Genomic DNA, 20654 nt, shown 5'->3' with positions numbered 1-20654 from the left:
ACATATCCAGATTTACTTTTAATAATCCCAAATTGTTGAATTCTTATATATATATATATATATATATATATATATATATATATAAAGCAGGGGAGTCCAAACTCTTCTACTTTATTGATCCAAAATTTTTAATTTCTTAATCAATTTGAGATCAATAAAGTTGTTCCTCTATCTATGAGTTGTCATATTATTAAGTACAGTTGCCTATACTTGATGTAGGGTAAGTTATATCTTTAGTATAAATGTTAAAAGATCCAGACTCGATGTTGAACGACTTGGTGCTGTTGAATTTTGTTGCATTATGCTGACACACAAGTCACTGCATTTTTAACAAAAACAACAACAAAAATAACAAAAATGGAAAGTATGATTTCACATGGTTTGATTTAAAAAAAAAAAAAAAAAGTATGCTGTTTCCCCCGGGACAACATACTGCTGTCACAAAGCATTTCCTGTATAATTTACTAATAAAGGAGAGACCTGAGTTTTTATTAGCTTTTGTTTATTTATGCTGTTTAACTTCCAGGTGGATGAGCACAGGAAAAAAAAAGAGCATGAGACTTGATAAAAGAGGAACACACTGTGCCAAAATAAAACAGGATTAAAATATAGCTGATCGTCTTCTCCTTTCTCCTTCCCCTCACATGAACCCTCCATGTGGAGGCCTGAGGCCTGGTCTTCCAGCTCTTGTATAAAACCACAGATGCTCAGTTGGGACTCCCATGCTATTTCTAGGCACATTACTCCACTATCCCTGTCCCCGATCTCTTGTCTTGACTGTTGTAATTATCCCTAATGGGGCAAAATATTTGTTTTTGTAGCCATCGCTGGTTCAGTTTCACTCTGGTGTGATGCCGCATCTCTCCACTTCATGTTTATACAAACACCCTTTGAAGTCTTTCTATGCTTTTTTTTTTAAATTACATTTTTTATTTTGATTTTTTGTTGATCTGGGTTCTCTGTTGCCTCCTTATATCCATCCAGTCAGCTGGAACATTTCCTTAAATCTGACAGGACAAATGCTACAATCATATTTGTACAACCTCATTTCATTTTACGACACATCAGAGGAGACCGAACAGGAGCGTCCTCTATTACTCTGGGTCTTGCGTCCTGAAATACAGTGCGAGTATCGGCTGTCTACCGTAATGAGATTCAGATCTCGACAGAATCACAGTCTTCTGTTTATAGTAGGATATTTTGGGAAGAGTTAAATACATAATTGCATGTCGTGATTAGGAGAAAATAATTCCCTGTGTATTCTCTAAACAGTGAATTGTATTGTGCAAACTTATTTGCAGTCCTAGAATTAATGAGTTCATTAAAAAAAAAAGTAACTGTCTTGTCTACAGACTCATTAATAAGTAAATATGGAAAATAAGGTTTTACACAACTGGATTACTAAATTTGAATGAATATACTTACTGTAAAAATCTAAATTCATTGCAAATCTCTGCAGATTACCTCGCTGATATGGTATTAAGATGCGGGACGAGAGGCACAGACTTCCCCCTCCTGGCGCCCATTCACAAGCAGCAGTATTTACATTTTATCTCAGAATAATATTAATACGTATTATGCAACATTTCCCACATGGATATCAGTTCCTTTTTTGACTACACCTCGAGTTTCAGGACTTACCCTGACTGGGAGCATTCATGATTTCTGTGTATTATGTTAACCACGTTATATAAGACACTACCCATCTTCTGTTGGAAGATAAGAGTTCTCTTACCTGGATGCACACACACACTCACACACACACACAGCTCTACACTGTGTTATGTATTGTCACGGTGAATACAGGGGTCCTCTGTCTGGATACAGTGGCCTGGTCTCAGTTTCAGTTGAAGTCTTCTCCGCCACAATGAAGGCCAACCCCACTTGCTGGTTTTCTGGCGACTCTGGTCAACAAGAGAGCTCTTCTTCTGCTGTCAACACTTAAGGGGACTAATAAAGGTGATTTAAACTCCTGTGGTAAGACGTTGTATGTAACCATAATCCTGTGTCCTTTATTCCGTTCATCAGTTTACACGGAGTCTCTGTGGTGCTGAATAGCTGATGAAAAGTTGTGTCTGCTTGACTCCAATACATTCACTGTACTCTAAAGGTTTCTCAGACAGATAAACTTTTCTCCGGCCTGTCACAAACAAGTACAGCTACATTACTCAAGAACCTCAATAGCTGTAGGAGGCCTCGCTCCGTACGACACACTGAGCCAACTAAAGCTGACTGTCTACCTTTAAAATGAATGGATTAATAATTGCAGTGTCGAGCACAAATGTGTGGTGGACTACATCTGTCAACATGTAGTCATATAGGCACAGTACATGCCGGCGTGCTGATTTGTTTCCCATCGCTGGAACTCACTCATGATTGCGGGCACACACACAAACACTTGAGTGTGTGCAGGTATGTGTAAGAGAATTTACACGTTACAGTGCCAGGTATGGCCCATGCTAAGGTGTGGAATGAAAACTGAAATTAAGGAGAAACATATGACGCAAGACAGAAAACAAGAAAGAAATAGTGGGAAGGATATGGACATAAATCTCCTCCTTGGCACATAAAAGCACATAATGTTTAATCTTTTTCCTTTATTAAACAAAGCCCACATTAGTTTACTCTTCAGAGAAATGATTTGCGTGCTTTGCAGTAATAAGCATATTGTTGTAGAGAATGGCTTATTCAGTGAGTCACGAAGAAGGAACAGTTGAAAACACCTCTCCCAGATGGGTGGTTCATATTACATGCTGTCACCCTAAAGAAATTACAGCAAAACAGACGTGAATTCATTAAGTCATGTTTAAAGTTAAATAGGTTTTGGTTTTTTTGTTTTTTATTTTAAGAGCCAAAAACATCATTAGTAGGAACAGATAATATCTGCTCAATGTCTCAGTTGATAGCTTTGCAGCACTGATGGTTTAACTTATTTCCTTTACTTTCCTCTAACCTAATTGCCTCACATTCCCGGAAAGCCTTTTGGCAACCATCAGTGCGCAGGCAAGAATATGCCACACGCAGTTTTGGTTCTGTTTGTGTAGGTGGAGAAACTGAAAGCAGCGATGATAAAATTGTTCCAATGAAGAAAATGCCATATTATTCAGTCAAAATACAAAGTGCTCAGTGTGTAACGCTGCATTGCAGTCACTGCTGTCACTTCAGAAAATCACAGACAGGTTTTGTTGTAGCAGTTGTTCACCTTACCTTTAGCCACTGTTGTATTTACAAAAGTCCTAAAAACTCTGAAACTCTTCAGGACACTTCAGTGACTTGATCACGTCAGGAAGTGATGAGATGGTCCGTCCTGGCAGAAGCAAAACAAGAATCAACATCTGCGTCGCTTTTTGCCTGAGACAGCTGATTGTGAGTACAGGAGCAAAAGCTGCTGCTTAACTTGCCACGTTTCTTTTAGATCGCTAAATAAATCAATGCGAATGTTTCCTTTGTAACAAAAAATCGAATGTTTTAGACAGCTATTTGAGATGCAATCAGTCAGGATATGCTACAAAGTTTTAGTGCCAGCAGTGTGCGACTCTGGTAAGTACTTATTAAAGTAAACCCTGAACATGTTCATTTACACACCCAAAGTTGATTACTGAAGTGGGAGAATCATTTGACCGATGTCTAAGCTCTGCAAACGTAATTAACATGGGGTGATACAAACAAGATTATCTCAAGACCACACTGTTGTTTTATCAGTTAAATACTTGTGTACTTTTTCTACAGCTAAATGTAATTATTTAGCTGAGGATAAACAGACCCTGCCTCTTACCCACCCCGTGCCTGTGTTTGGTTTGTCATCCAGGCTCTCGCCCCACCTGCACACACAAATAACACACATTCTAGGTCTGTCACTCAGTAACTACAGCTGCACCCGGTGGGACAGACTTTGATCAATGCCTGCAACACATGCACACACAGACACACAGATGCAGGGTAATATATTCCTGGTCATGAAGAATCTCTTCCAACAAACAAGTAAACCCCGACTGGAGTCACAAAGGCAAGCAGAGCTGACGCAATAAATATTGAAAAAAAATTAACAATTCAATGCAGTAATGCTTACAGGTAAACGAGCAAAATAACTCCACAGGGACACATCATAAGCATACAACTGGAGGTAGTGCATTAGAAATAATGATGCATAATAAATGCTATAACAAGATTCCCCTCTTACATAATAGATGAGTCCTGTCAAATCATGCCAAGCTGTGTGTGATTGTTTAACAGGCCAACTGGTATCTTCCCACCAATGTGGCGAAATACATTTGACACAATGTGAGAAAATATTAAAAGGTAATTTTATTAGAAAATCTTTTATTTGTTATAAAAGCTCTACAACAACAAAAAATAAAAATAAAAATAAAATAAAAATACAGTAACATTTAAAAAAAGAGCAAAATACTTCTGGCATTATCTAAAAGAAAATTGAAAAAAAAAAGGAAAAATATATAAACAATTTATTCACTGTTATATCACAGGTAGAAAGGTCTGTCACAAAAAAGGTAGCAAGACAGATATTACGATTATGTGTTAGTAGCTCTCACAGGTGCAAAGGGAGAAAACAGGCTCTCAAGGACATTTTGCAAATCAAAGGGTTTTCAGATCCGACTGTGAGCTCCAACACAACACTCGAGACATTTGCGTGCCTGCAGTTGTGTGCTCATTGATCAAATATTTGGCATTCACAGCTAATGAAAGAAACGTCTCACTTACACTTTGTTATCCAAAGCAATCTGATGTGGCATGTTGTAGACCCCTCAGCCTCGGCGTGCTGCAGGAGCTCTGAGACTGGCAGGTATTGGCTGAAATGCAATTTGCCAGATGATCCTATCAGTGTGTCCATTAAATCAACAAGGGAATTGTTTGCGCAAGTAATGGGCACCCGTCTGATATACATCTGTGTGTGGCTCATAACAAAACTAAGCACTGTCCTCACTACTGACAGCGCACCAAATCAATTGCTTGTTCCAGCTGAATTTATTATTGATTTCTTACACTTAACAGGATCCGTGTCTTTTGAGAACAGACAGTTACTGAACACCAATTGATGGCTTTTCCCTTCACGACTGCAGCCACCAGCCTGCGGATCCTAATCCTCCTCACTTTGTAATCCCCGTAGGATTCAAACAGCATTTCTCCTATTTTTCTCATTCCCTCAGTCGCCGTACTTTTGATTCTGTTTCAAAGTTGTGAACGCTATCAAAAGCATCCCTGCCATCTCCTTCGGGAACTTCGAAACTCTCTTGTGCAAAAACAACGTGCTTGTTTCCGACACCACAGCAGCACCGATGTAGCCTCCATAAACCAGAGCCGCAGACTTTAAATCCACATGTACAGTTTGAGTAACCCTCCCAACGAGTTTCCTCACTGGCTTCACATCAGCGTTGTCGTCCCTCTGTCTGTCGTCACCGCCTCAGTCAGAGTCGTCACCGCCGTCGTCGTCGTCTGAGCTCGGGTCTTCCTCCTCTGAGGAGCTTGAGTCTTTGGTACTGGCGTCTGAGATCATACCATCTGAACTGTCAATCTCTATGGACGTCTCTGACATGTAGAGATGGACGGCCCTCGATGGGTGGCTGGGACACACGCACACACACACACACAGATATAAAGAGGGGACAGGGAGACATGCATGATGGGGAGGTAAGAGCAACATAGTGCGCACAACACACACAGGGACGTCATGCATGCATGACATATTCGTGAATTATTTTTGTGCATGGCATGTGCATAAGACATATGCAGTTGGGAGAAGACAAAGACAAGCAACACAAACAAAGAAGTGGAGACAAAGGGTTAGCAATGTGAAGGGTTAAAGAGTTCCAAGTTGAGAGCAGAAGTTGGTTTGAAATATCTGTTTACTGATCTGCTCTTGATTTGTGTGAAATTATTTCTTTCTTTTGTTTCTCGGAGAGAGATTTACTTTGAAGTGTTGAATAAACATGATCAGAAAAACACGCAGCAGAGTTGTCAAGGTTTCCTGAGGAGGCTTTTCGGTTTTTTGAAGAAGCAATCGCAACACACTTTTCACGGTAACAAGTTACGGAAGCCATTACAGAGAGATCTGAAAACCCAAAAGAGAGGCAAAGAAGTCCCACATGCCCAGAGCAGAATATGTTTTGACAAAATGGCTCATTGTTCAAAACAGACATTATACCATCAGATAAAAAAAAACAAAACACTTTGTCAATGAGATATAGAATTGATATTGCATTTACTTAAGTGCTCATAATTGTTGCTCATAATAAGTTGTTGTTTTTGTTGTTGTATAAAAGTATGAAATGTCTGTTTCCAACAAGTGCTCACAACCTGCTTTTGACTATTTCATATTTCAGCAGCTGTTGCGAAATCAGTTTGACAGCACCACAAAATCTCAGAAAAATACAGCGTTACAACTTCAGTAGTGAAAAAGAACAGAAATGTACACCAGCATCCTCCTGCAACTTCAGAAGACAGCGAACATACGTGAGCGCTGATAAATGCTTTCTATGGGCTTTCATAATGTTTCCCTCAATACAGTAATTAAAATTCAATTTCAATAGAATCCATGTCACTGCTGATTCATTGTTCCAAAGTTTCTATTGTTTGTTGAAATAATATATCAAACATGAGGCTTTTGTTCTGCAGTAGTAGGTTGGGGGTCCAAAATGTATTAGCGGGGAAACAAACACCAGAAATACGCCATTGTTCTATATCTACACCATCAAAACATTCACTCTAAACAGGAAATGTTTTTGGAAACCCATTAAACTGAACAAGAAAAAAAAAAAAAAACAAAACTGATAAAACAGTCGGTTCCCTTGAGGCATTAAAGACACATGGTGATATCATACAAAATACACAGCAGTCAGGCTAAAAGCCCTGCAACTAAAGCTTTCTACAAAGGCAGTGTCGGACTGCTGCCAATCAGCTGCTCCAGGTTTGGTACTGCGGTTGGAGAGGAGACAGGTGAGGGAAGTGTCCAGTAAGAAAAGTGCCCCAAGCCCAATTAGGGACAAGCCGCAATCCCCAGAGTCAGATTGAGAGAGAGAGAAAGAGAGAGAGGATGTGTGTGTGGTTCTTCTCTTCCTCCCTCTGCGACCCTCTTCCTCTCCCTCTGCCTGTTTCATGGTCTTACCACGCAGTGGGATCTTTTCTCTCTTTGCGGGGAGCCTCTTCGTTCACCTCCAGCGGCCTTTGCCTCTTCCGCTTCAGCCTCCTGCAGGACAGGATGATGACAAGGAGGATGACCACAGCGGCGATACCGCCCCCAATGGCCAACGCCAGAATAAGAAGTTCGGAGAAAGAGGCTGCAGGCAAGAAGACATGAGTGTAAAATAACAAAAAAAAAAAAGAAAGAGAGAAAAAAAGGGAATTACAGTTGGAATCTGCTGACCTGTTGTGACGACGCGGAGTCGAATCTCTCCGACGTTGCCGTGGACGTCCGGCGGATTCTTCACCTGGCAGACATAAGTGCCATTGTAGATGAACTTGACCTGTCGAATTATGATGGAGGCATCACGACTCATGATGTCACCATCCCACGCGATCCGCTTCCTGAAAATGCCCTCCACAGGAGGATAGGGCTTCTGCTGGAAGTGGAACACCTACGGCGCAACAGTGAGACTGATTGGATGAATTGTCCCCAGAGAAAAAGTCATATGATGCTGAGAATGGAGGTGGTGGGGAAGGGTGGTATTTTATTCACAGAGAGAAGAGAAGACAAGCTATAAAACCCGACCTGTTGCATGCTTTTCATTCTATTCACAATCCGCACACAAACACAGCTGTCTTGAATACCTCCATCAGGAGCCTGATGACTCACCAACTCCCCAACAGTTGACTGAGGGGGTGGACGCTCTGACACAATGAGGGAAGTTTGAGGTTTGATCACACTTTCTCCCAAACAGACACACATTAGCACACACACACACACACACACACACTCACCGACTCCTCTCGGCCTGGAACAAGAGGTCTAAACGTCCAGGAGACGGTGATGGAGTTGACATTAATAGGCGCAGAAGTCTGGAATGAGCACTTGAGACGAACATCAGTCCCGTTGACTGCTTCCACGGGCCCAGATGTGCTGATGCGAATCCCGCTGACCTGCAGAACGCCTGAAAAATGCAAACATTTTGCAAAAATCAATGCGCACATATACATACGCACACATATAAACGCTTTCAGAAAGAAACACAAACACACACAGCAAAAATACAGCACAAAAGGTGCAGCATGAATTCACCTTCATCAGTAATTTCCTGCCTAGTGGGTGCATGCAGTGTACCCAGTGACCCTGCCGCCGCCTACGCAGAACTGCTGCAAGACAAATCACGAGCTCCAAGTTGTCACTATATCTGTGGTAGATACGTATAGAATACTACACCCTGAAATATCCCAGATTAGTCCTAACGCTGAAAGTATGAAAATACATCTACAAGCACTAAATGAATTCCCTTTCAAACTCTGGACCGATTAAAATCAGTGACACTATGAATAATAGCCACTTTAGCGACAGCACTGCAGTTGAGACTGAACTAAAATTGAGTGTCTGCTGTGCATTATGTGGAAACGCACTATATCCATCTTTACAGTATGTGATACACCTATTAGATGGAAAATGAATGGACTGGAAAAGCGGATATTGGCAACGATTTGCCTCTTCCACAAAATGATGGATGGAGAGCCCCCCCGGAATGGAGTTAGCTCCGACACACACCCTGTGAAGAAACACGAAGCAGCACACACATTCATGTACTGAGCCTGGCAGAGACATACTTAAAATTGAGTTCCTTTTTGGCAGGTGGTCAACGTCACGTCAGAAACCATTCAATCATCGCCATCTTTCCCCAAGATTTTGAGAGTCTTGTTCATCAGTGCAACTGTATTCTAAAGCAGACGACTACATTTCTACAGAAGTCTGTGTGCAGGCTTGTCTTGTCAAAATCAGCTGAGCTATTTTTAGGGAGAGCTGCATACACCCGAACAATATCAGGAGTCCTGTCTAGCTTTATTAAACTCAATGCCCCGGAAAACAACAGAGCGTCCGTCTGCAGAGCAAGCAGCTCTGCAAGTCTTCTTGTTCTAACAATATTAGCACACTCCAAAAGAGGACTTTTCAAATCAATCCCAACGCTCGATGTGAGCTCTAACTATCAGGCACACTTGAATCCGACTGAAGGGCTTTGTGTGACTCAATCACACAAGTGCATGTGTCATCCCAGACTTCGGTTTTATTTGATGAAGTCAAAAGGCATGGGCGGGGTTTACATGCAACACACTGCTTGCTGTGGTGGAATATAATGAAAATATATTGTCGGCCGTACAATGCTGGATCAAGCTGGAATCTGTTTACGACATAGAAATAAGAAAAGTTTTGGAAAGAAAAGGCAAATTGAGCCGTATCACTTCTCCTGCATTATAATTACGGAGAGCATTAAGGCAGGAGGTAGGTAGAAAAATGTCAGTGGGGTCTTGGTACTTCCAGCAGCTTGTTCTGCTCCTTATCAGGCTGGAAAGAGTTTCCTGTGGGCTGGGATGAGAGAGCAGGACAACCAGACAGCCCCCGCACAGCATTAAGCAGACAGGCTTCTCTTTCATCACCCGGCCCGAACAGCCTAATGTGTTTTAAATGAGCCCAATGAAACCTTGAGAACGAATGAGCAATCTAAGCAGAGTGCATACAAAGAAATGTCCATTGTTGCAATTGTTAGGACTTGTGTAAAAGGATTCGAATTGTGTTTTTCATGAATGAAAAAAAAAAAGGAGGCTATGACGCTGCAGTATTCGCTAATTTGGGGATTATTCCACATTAGTATTTTAAAAATTAAGTACTTCAACTTCCATCAATATGTTGCTGAAATCAAGAAAGGTGATTAAACTAATGTTCCCCAAATGTCATAAAGAAAACGTATTCTACATCCAGTTTCATAATTTGATGTGATGGACGGATTTGGAAGGGAAGAAGCTCTTTCTAACGTCATCCTCTCTCTCCGCCTCATCTACCTGGCAGTGTTTGGAGACACTGAAGTAAGTGGTTACTGGATTGAATTGCATGTGTACAGAATATTTATTAAGAAGATTGCATCAGCACTGGCAGAATCAACCAGTAATTACTGCTTCGCTGACTCAAAGGTAACGGTGTGTGTGTGTGTCTGTAAAATCTCAGCAGAGGAGCCCCGGCTAGCTTCGTAAAGGTCTCATCTTCTGTATTTCATGCAAAGGTTGAGAAAGACAAAAAGAGGAAACGACTGTATGTGTTTCACAAAAATGACAACCAGGCCTGTTAAACTGTACGTGCGTCACTTTAAACCACTTTGCTTTCTGCTTCTCGCCACAGGTCGCACAGTAATGACAATCCAATGTGTTCATCTCTTTGGTCCGAGTATAAAAAGTCCCATCAGCTGTTCGGAGGATTGCTTTGAAACTTAGGACTGAAATTTGTGGCGTCTGCAAATTAAATCCTGATGACCATTTTCCCGACTCTCCTGCAATGAGGTTGAAATAATGACAACATTTAGGTCAAGCATCTGTGTTGCGCTCAGGATGGTATTAACTTCCCTCAACTTTTCATCTAGCGCCATCATAAGGTCAACGTTTTATTCTGCCGGGTTCTTTGGTTCCCGGCCAAATTACTGGAAAAATCACAACCTCATGGATTAGCTAATGACGCTGCAGACTCATAGCTTTAGCTCACAGCCCGCTTTATACGCTGAGGAGGAAATTTATTGCACATCAAATCCATATTCACAGTTATGCAACCTAATTTCAGAGAGCATTGTGCTGATCATTAGCTTGGCAACATAGTGTTCTGCCTATCCTCCTCTCTCAAATTCTTCAAAAGCCCACGCTGAACTCATTCATCATGCCTCACAAGTCAGGAGAGAGCAGGTCCTCAAGGCCAAAACACCTTGTTTCAAATAAGACATTCTATTTGCAGTGCGTTCATTTAAATAAGTGTCGCTAATCTCCTTTCAACAAAAAAGTAAATGAATAAATGCTTTCAACCACGCAGTCTAAAGACACAGTCTGGGCTGATTAAGAATTAAGGTTAATTGGGCCTTTTTGAAGACAGAATGGATATTAGTGGAACGACAGGAGAGTTAGAGCTATGTACAGTGCCTCAATTACTACATTAATTTCTCCCTGCAGCTAAAAGTACATGATCACCATTTAATCAGTCATTAGCAGGCACTAATTGGTGGGGACGATGTGTTCCATTGCATGAGTGGAGACATTAAGTATGCTGAATTTTACTCATTTGAAAGAAGAGAGCAGGGGGATAAATAAGCAAAAAAAAAAAAAGGGGGGGGTAGGGGGAGAGTGAGCTTAAACGATGAACAAGATCAGGATGATTGAATATATGAACCAGTAAGAAGTGCACAAATGGAGCCGGAGGATAACGGCCTGATGGAAAATGCATTATTCTACATCAGCGCAGTCTTTAAGGAGGAGATAAGATAATACGTGCTTTGTTGCTTGCACGTCCATTCTTCTACTCCAACTTGTCTCACTGTCCAGTCTCATTCACTTGTTTATGTCTGGACATCCTGCCAACGCTGACCACACCCAGCATCTAGAGACAGAGAGAGCGCTTTCACGGCTTATTAGGATGGAGTTATGTACCTTTCGGATGAGGGCAGGACTACAGTGCAGACAAATGTATGAATTCATCCTAATCATATAAAGGTATGGAGGCGATATGACATGCTCCAGAACAATCTAAGATAAGGCTGTAAGGGATTCCATTACAAAACTATGAAATCAGTAGTAACAGGAGTAGGGGGTATAAATTTCAGATTATTTTACGACAGGCATTTTCTATGTTTACACTCATGTCAGATCTGAGCCATTCCACATTATGCACCGGTAATTAAATTAGACCAAACTGATCATTTCTTTGTGTTTTGAAACTGTTTTTAAATGATATGTGAACTTGAAATTACAATAGAGACTTTTATCTACAGGGGGGTTCAGCCGGGGGCCAGCACAGACTCCTGGAGAGAGTGCATCCACATGTGTGTGTGTGTGTGTGTGTGTGTGAGAATTATTTCTGACAATGTAAAATCCAGATGTTTGTTTTCATAAACAGGTATAGCATTGGGAATAAGTTCAATAGGCCATAGCCCAAACATCTCCCATTGTTGTGTGTGTGTGTGTGTGTGTGTGTGTGTGTTGGGCTTTGGCTCACTATTGGTAAAAGTCCACACACATACACACACACAGGCACAACCTATTAGATGTATGGCATTGGTCCATAATATCTGTCAATACACCTTATATATCACAATAAGTTGAACTTGCTGAACCTTTAATGCACTTTATTCAGCCTGTCAACACTAGTGGGTACAAACTGCACCGCCGCACAAGCCAACGAGGGCAAATACGGTCATCCGCTGCAAAATAATCAAACCGAACCCACTCAAGTGTGATTAGGTTTGCTTGGCTTGGTCATCATCCCAAGAACGTATGAAAACCTTTCAAGGGGGCAGAAAAAATATCAAGTGGGGTTTGACCTGCCTAGATAATATATCACCCAGCGTCAGAGAGTGAAGGTAAGATTTAAAGCGCATTAATCTCGACATGTTTTATAGCGTCTGTACTCTCACGTTGCCAGACATGTAGCTATGCTCCATTTTGGTGCAAACAAATGGCAGCAGAGGTCGTTTTTATTCTGCTGCAAACTGAAAGAAATATGGTGTTAAATGGATTACCTACTGCCCGACACAGACGATAGCAATGTCTGTGTCATTGGGAGACACGGGGAGAGAAGAGCGGGCTTCTAGCTGACAGCTGCCAGATTTGCTGAGACGAGATACGGCACAGGAGGATTTAATCAGCTGTGTCTGGTGAGTTACGACAGTAACATTAGTTACTCAAGTTGGTTTTTGAGTATTGAAACATTTTTCCAGATTCTAATTTATTCGATTCAATTAACTTAGAACCAGAACCTGTGAGAAGTTGTTAGCTACGCTGAGCTCCCACATCAACAGTCACCACCCTCTCCGTTATTGTTAGTAGTCGTGAAGTGGTCGTGCATTTGAATACAACCTTTACACTTCTGGGTGTGTTTCACACTACAGAGAGGCTTGCTTGGTATGTTGAACTCGTGTCATGAAGGCTAAGCAAACACTTAAAAAGGGATCCACAGTGTGAGCCAGCCATGTCTGCCTCACAACACCATCCAGATCCAGACTGTCAAAGATTTCATGTCACATTTTTAGTTTGAGGGCTTGTTGACAATTTTTTTTTTTTTTCGAAATTATGGAGGAGAAAAAGTAGAACTGCCTTTAGTTAAAAAAAAAAAACAAACAAAAAACAACTGATCATATCTTAGATCGGATAGCAGGCTAGCAGGAAATCCAAGAACGCTGAGGGGATGGCACAGAGTTACTGGTGATTCCTTCTCAGTGTACTGTGGGCCTGTTTTCTTTCAGGAGAGGGGATATTGAGTCTTCTTGAACTTTAGGAGAGGGGGCGGAAACACTACAGGAGTTGGCTCAACTCTCTGGATGAGGAAATTGGTTTCATTACATTATTTCCTAGACGATGTGTGTTTGTGCCTTTCCTCTCTTCATTAAGTCTCACAAACAAAGAGACCACCAGAGGAAACCTGATTTTTGGAGGAAACACTTAGGAGAGAACCAAACACACAAAGAGCTCAGCGCACTACAAAGAGCCTCTTCTCTTCTTGTGAGAGGTTTCACAAGCCCAGGTTAGCTTTAACAATACCTGTCTTTCATGCAGGCCTGGACTAAGGGCTGGGAATGGTGGGTTCAGGTAACAGTGTGATCGCAGAATAGGAGGACAGAGTTGAGGGAGAGGGTGCGTGTTGAGTGGTGGGAAACTTTGAGATGACCACAACTGTGTGTATCATACTGAGCTGTATATTTTATTCCGTTCAGTCCGCACAGTCATGAACATGCAGTTGAGCCAAAACAAGCAAACTCACTAAACGACCAAAGGTATGTGCTTATATATTAAACTTCAGGGGCTGTTTATCCTGGTTTGGAGCTCCCTTGGTGCAGCACATGGTGATATTTTTCCTGCAAAGATCCTATTTTGTAACACCTGAACACATCGCATTCTTTTCTGAGTTCCTGGTCGATAGATAAAAATCTTGACTCCCATCTGACACTTTCAGGAGGGATGTTGATGGTGACTGCAGGGCAGGCTTTACTGTCAAACATCCGTTGGGCTCAGACAACAGTAGTTGTCGTCCTAAATTCTTGTAGAAAGTCATTGCAGAGGAGCAAAGAGGGCCGAAGAAGCAGATTTATGAACATGGCTTTGGAATGAAGTGAAACTATCACATAGAAGTGTGAGATTTGGCCATTCATAGTACGACCAGGATTTCCACTCACAATGTTTTGTTCCTCTTCTTATGGTAATTATTATTTTTGGTGCTAACCTCTCTGTTTCTGTGTGTACTGCCTCCTGATCATTTGTCAGTCGTGTAGAGCAGGCGGGACTTAAAGCGATTTGAGTTTCAGGTAAAGCCACACTGACTATTCTAGGTCATGGCCTTTTCCTTCAAACAATGCTAAAGTACAGCATGTATCACATTCAGGGAAAAGGGAAAAAGGGGACACTAAAAGTCTACAGATGCCTTTTAAAACAGCCGGTTTTTGTTTTTCAACTCCGGAAAATTGTGACTCAAACTATGGGCAACTACAAAAGTGTGCCTGAGAACACTCTAAAGGTCAGTCCAAACAGAGACAGAGGATCAGTCTCTCTCTCTTTTTTGGACTCTTTCTTCCTCTCCTCCTTTCCCTCTTTCACCTGCTTCCTCTAGGCCAATTGTAATTCATCAGGCGCCAGCGTCCAGAGGAAACAAGTAGTGGGTGAGCGAGGATAAGAGTTTAATCCATCAAACCTCTTCCACTCCCACCTCGCAGCTGACTCAACAACTTCTACCCAGGATTACAAACTCCTGGGTGGGGGATCCAATGTGTATGCTTCGATCTAACTCACTCTAAGCCCCAAGGGCTTCAGTCGGACAGACAATCCAATCCTCCAGAGGCAGCCTTCTTTCAGTTTCACATATTTAATATGAAGCTAGACTGGCTGTGTGTGTGCTGTCCTGCAGTGTTATGAGTCAGACTGAATCCAGATGAATAAATCACCAAATGACGATATGCACCCAGCTCAGAAAAAACACCGCTGCTCCATGACATGTCACCAGTTCAACAAATAAAGATCAACTTAGCTCTCCAAACACACACTCAGCCTGTGAAATAGATAAAATAAAACTCTGTTACTATGACAGGAGTTTTGAAAACAGGACCATGTATGGAAGGAGCAGACCCGAATAAGCAAAAGGCTGAAAGCAAGTTAAAGGACATACTCCTCCGTCACTCAGCTCCCGGATAGAAGCAAAAATAGCAGCATGGACTGCTGTCCTATTTTTGCACGTTAAAGGGCTAACCTCTGAAGCCGTCAATAGAAATCACTGAGGGCCACCTCTCCAGTGTGATGAACCCCGACAGCCTGCCCTTCACCTGCCCCACCCACTACACCTCCCCTCATTGTGCTCCGCTCACACTCTTATTTTCCTAAATAGCTGAGTTCAGTGTCAGATAATTAGAGAGCAAAGCCTCCGCTACTCTCTAAATCCACGGAGGAGTTTCGTTTCATTTCAACAGTCTGCGGTTCAAATAACAACGTCTGAATGTACAGGAGTACAAACAAAAGGCTGTAGTCTGTCACAGGACATGATTCTATCATCCTGGCTCGTCTTGCAATCGCAAATTGATTATGAGACAGCAGCAGATGATGAAATTCCTCCTGGCTTGCTCAGATCAGATGACTCAGGAACACCAGCTGATATTCTTTAGAAATGGTTGATTCTTTCTACATTGCCAGAAAGCTAGCGGACATTTTTCTTTCCTGAGGAACATCAAAATGTTTACAACAACTCTAAATAGTTTTGAGGTTGTGTGACAAGCCGGCAGAGAGTTGTGTGTGTGTGTGTGTGTGTGCGCGCGCACAACCGTCCAAACCTCAGATGAACCAGAAAACACAAGTACTTCTGGCTCGCTGAGAAATCCATTTCAAATCCCTGTTTACAGGCCTGTGATTAAAACTTTAAACACACGCCTTTGCATTCCAACACTTCTCAGATGCACCGTAAGCCCTCTGCGTTGCGTGTCACTGCCAATTCAACACGCAACACACCTCAAGACGATCCCAATCAACACAGCACAAAGGCCAGACGTCCTCCAAGGTGTGCCGACACACAGCATGAGTAAAGCATGTCAGAAACGACAGCTATGTTTTCGTAACTGCGGCAGGATCAGAGACAACGGAGCCAGTATCAGACTGTTCATCCCATCAAACAGAAAGCAGAAGGTACTTGTTTCCAGGAAACATTAATACAGTTTAACGGAAGTGTAAACAACTCGCACATAAACCAGCAAGGCCGCAGTCAACAACGGCTATCTGTTAAAATGTGTGAGTCTGCATGCATGTGCAAAACCTGTAAGTCAGGACAGGTTGGCACACGTCAGCTTTGGAGCATTTTCATCCCTCTCTTTGAGGAAATTGTTCGAAGAAGACAAAAGGACTGGAGTTAAATGAAGCAACGGAGGAACAGAGGAAGAATGACAGATTTATCCTCAACAGAAGAGGATGGCAAAATGTAAAGACTTTTAACTTCCTGTCTCTGAGAAGTAATCTGGTAAAAACAGCTAAAACTAATCAAGTTTTTTTATTTAGTTTCCTCTCCACATTAGTCCGTCGCTGTGAGGCTGGATTCTTGATTTGCCGTCTTTGAATGGAAGTGGCCAACCAAAACAAGGAATATGTCTCAAACTAATCTGTCATGTTCTTGCACAATCTTTTCCAACAATGACTAATGAGTAGAACAACGAGGAACCTGCCAAGTCCGTTCGTTTCCTGCAGTGTCTTCTGAAACATTGTATGGGGACGATGTGGACACGACGATTTGGAGATTACTGCTGCCTGTTTTTAAATGTTTCAGCCGCTTGAAATAAAGGATGATGGACCAAATCACAAAGCTGGAACAAGACGCCAGCAGCAGCGACCGTTTCCTTGTCCCTGTCATTCATCCACTGACATTTAGATTTTTCCATGTAACTCTTTTGTTCAAAGCCTGATTACCTCCCAGGCAAACAACAGCACCTGAATTCGCCGTGAGTCATTTGGGTTGGGTAATTTGACTAACTGAAAATATGGCAAAGATCATTCATTTTTACATTATTACGTCAAAAAGTGTTAGTTATAGCTACTTTAAGATCTGTGCGACCTCCATGGTTCAGGTTCTGACAAATAAATAAATAAATAGCATAAAAATTGCCTGAATCTGACTAACATAGAGGCCTGAGTTGGTTTTATTCCAGAACAAGAATAATGGCTTATTTTTGGGTCTTTGTCAGGACTTTAGGTCACACAAAGGCCCAGAAACAGAGCGGTGAGGGTGGAGGCAGCGCTCAACAGCCCAATGATCCAGCCCAAAGAATAAAAACTAAAATAATATTTTGACTGGGCATCTTGAGAAAAAAAAAAGAAAGAAAAAAGAACAGCTCTTGTGGGAACTCAACAGGAAACATCTTGTAGGTCATGTTTATTTGGTGAGTGGTCATGTTTAATGTGCCTCCACCTCCATCAGTCGTGAAACACAAGAGTTTGTCACAGATCCAGCATCTATCAAAACGCACCAATCGCCCCATTAAAAAAAATATATATAAATAGGTATATATGTAGGATTTCAAAAGCAATTCCTGTTTGGTGTTGTGAATTTACTCCCAGAAGACACAAATTGCAATTGAAAGTAGTTTTGTTTGTTTTGTTTTTCCAATACATTCTAAAGACATTTTACAGAATATAAAGTGATGCATTTATCTTTCATCGCATTGAAGGATTTGTGACACGGCAGCACTGCAGGCCGTGTTCACAGCAGCGAGCCGAAGGAGAGATTATTCTGTTTGGGCCGTATCATTTATCCCTAAAACAGCCTCAACGCAACAAATTCCCAGATGGGTAATGTCTTTGATCAGTCTTCAGATCAGCCGAGGCCGATGCGTTCGTGTTGGCAGTGTGCTATAAAAGAGAGAAATGAACAGGAGTTATTTTGGAAACTATTTTATGTCACGCACGTTTCATGATGGTGACGCTTCATCATGAGATGACATTTTGCCAACAAAATGAAGCCAAAGGCAATGCCAGAATAACCGAGAAGCTAGAGGCTGCTGTTCTCCAACATGCCTTCGTTTCTTCCCTCCCTCTGCGTCCACACAGTTATATTCAGTTATCTTCCAGCTCCGCCTGCATCAGCCTGGAACTGTTTTATGATTCAAGCACATGCTCCATGTAAACAGAAGCAGCTTGCTGCTGCAGTGAATCCCTGAATGGTGCTTTGGCACACCGATGGACATGTTCAATCAATATAATCCACTTATCTGGGATGGACACAGATAACTTCAAGGTTAAACAACCAGGTGCCTGCTGAATGAATTGCCACTGATAGACTTCCACCGGATCATTATATTTAAAAAGTGCTCCAATATCCATTAACCTGCAGCTATGAGCGGATGTGGCCTATTAGTTTTGATTTGTGCATCTGACAAGTTGTAATAGTCTAACCGACATATCCTGGACAGACCTACGCGGGAAGCAGGTGGACTTTATCTGATTCCAGCGGGGCCGCTTCTCAGGTCTCTGTGCGTCTGTGAGCGTGAGCACGGATGCGCATTCATGGGCAGGAAATGAGCGGATAGGCGTAAAAAGGGGAAAGACAATAAAAGCAGGACTTGCACTGTAAAGTCATTATATGTTTTAAGATGTTGTCCCCCTGCTGCTGAGCGTGCCAAGTCCTCCACTTCCCAATGACGCACGACGGGCGCTCAGAGATGGAGGTTAGAGGTCCCGGCGGAGAGTCCACTAATGGACACACAATCACGGCTCCCTCTTTGGCTTTGAAGCTCGATAGTCAAGAGCATATCTAAAAGATCATCCTGTTTTGTTTTAAGATTACTCTGGGGATGTGAAAAAAAAAAAAACAAACAAGAAACTAATCTGTGTTGGAAAACCCGGATCCAGAAAAACACGCTCAGGACAATTCAAACTGCTTCTACTGTGGCTATTTACTATTTTTGTTTAGTTTTGTTTTCTAGGTTGCAGCCAATGTGTTTATGTATTTAGAAATTTATGTAAGAAATCAAAATCAAAGTCACCCAACATTGGCGTGAATTACAAAATCTCAAAACTCGGTTCAGTCACGGTAACAATGAAGAAGGCTAAATCCAAAAGCAAGTCGTGTTGAATAGCTGCAACTCTAACGCCCCCCCCCCCCAAAAAAAATAAATAAATAAATAAAATAAAAAAACAGATTTCACACAGTCTTACCTGAGGCTGCCAGTCCAGAAAGGACGGTGAAGACGTAGAGCCCCATTACGCACATCGGAGGGACGGCGGGTTGTCCGGATGAAACCACAGACGGACGGACGGACCGGGAGCCGACTGACCCACCTAAAGACTCCTTCTTCTCTGACCAGACCAGCCAGTCCACCTTTATTTCTTTTTGTTTGTTTGTTTGTTTCCCCTGAGGGATGGGGGTGAAATCATGAAGTTTACGGAGAATCCTCTGTCGATCCAGAAACGCGTCCCAACACGTCGCTGCCCTCATGCATTTGAACGCAACATCCCTCCCACCGCTATTTCGGGAGGAGTAACTTTGGAAGAAAAAAAAAAAAAAAAAAAGTCCTCCAGTCTCCTTTCTGCCTTCGTTCTTCTTACACACGTTTTTTAGACCCAAAGCTGCCAAATTCCTGACGATGATCCGACCTGTTCTGCCGCCTGAAAGGCATTTACATGTCAAACCAAAGGCTGTGGCGTCAAACACAAGCTGTTGATGAGTGGGTGTAAAAACCATCCATTTTAATTCATGAGCCAATGTTTGGAAGATCTGAGGTCACGATTAAACTTAAAAAAAAAAAAAAAAAAAAGTATGACTGCTATCAAATGTTGTGTATTTCATTAAGCTGATAAATAAAACTTCCGCCCATTCAACTTTAATTATCACGAGATTAAAAGCTCATGCATTGTTTATATATAATTTAGGCTTTCACTTTAGCAATACAAGTAAACTAAACGTTAAAACTTTCCTTAATGAAGTCAGATTAGTCCCAGACACACATTTTTTTTTTAACCAAAAACCACAAACGCATCATATTCCCGCCGTGCTGACAGGACCAAAGAGCTGAGGGCCTATTAGATATCTTTAAAGTAAGAACACATGATGAGATGTTGATATCACAAATGGAAGAGCAGCAGAAGAGCTGGAGCGATAAATTCACTGTGCTGAAGTCTCCGGTTGCTGGTTTGAACCACTTGGGGGCAGAGGCGAACTTTGATGTGCTCCAGTCTGAAGAAAAAGGCTCTCTGAGTGCCTCCTCAGTCTGACATATCAGCATTATTTTACTGACTTTACAGGTTAAATCTTGCCTGAGGAAAATCTTTGGAATGAGTTCAATCAGCTCGATTAGTTCCAGAAGAGCAGATAGAAATCACAACGGTCCCCTTAAAAAAAGCTTTTACATTTAATTCGACTTTAACTGCAGCTTGAAAAGATCAAGACGATGATGATGACAGTGAACGTATTAATTAACAGCTTCGACACAGTTGATCGAGACTATATAAAAATATGTAAT

General features: G+C 41.9%; 1 protein-coding gene across 4 annotated transcripts; it reads right to left on the bottom strand.

Moving 5' to 3' along the window:
• Nucleotides 1-403: 403 nt before the first annotated feature.
• On the bottom strand, nt 404-19636 carry LOC115053252 (myelin protein zero-like protein 2). Of its 4 annotated transcripts, XR_003841439.1 has the most exons (7): nt 19351-19636; nt 7933-8102; nt 7379-7589; nt 7121-7292; nt 3780-3821; nt 3208-3307; nt 404-2761 (listed from the first exon to the last, which is right to left on the bottom strand). XR_003841439.1 is itself a non-coding variant. In XM_029517830.1 (6 exons), the coding sequence occupies exons 1-6, from the start codon at nt 19628-19630 to the stop codon at nt 3283-3285; spliced, it is 900 nt and encodes a 299-aa protein (XP_029373690.1). In that variant the 5' UTR covers nt 19631-19636; the 3' UTR covers nt 404-3282. The 4 variants fall into 4 exon arrangements, 3 of the variants coding, with proteins under 3 accessions (XP_029373690.1, XP_029373691.1, XP_029373689.1); XM_029517830.1 differs by having other exon boundaries at nt 404-3307; XM_029517831.1 differs by lacking the exon at nt 3780-3821 and having other exon boundaries at nt 404-3307.
• Nucleotides 19637-20654: the final 1018 nt, after the last annotated feature.

This window comes from Echeneis naucrates, chromosome 13, assembly GCF_900963305.1.
Source record: "Echeneis naucrates chromosome 13, fEcheNa1.1, whole genome shotgun sequence".
NCBI classification, from domain to species: domain Eukaryota; kingdom Metazoa; phylum Chordata; class Actinopteri; order Carangiformes; family Echeneidae; genus Echeneis; species Echeneis naucrates.
This window is presented reverse-complemented; position numbering and strand designations above follow the sequence as displayed.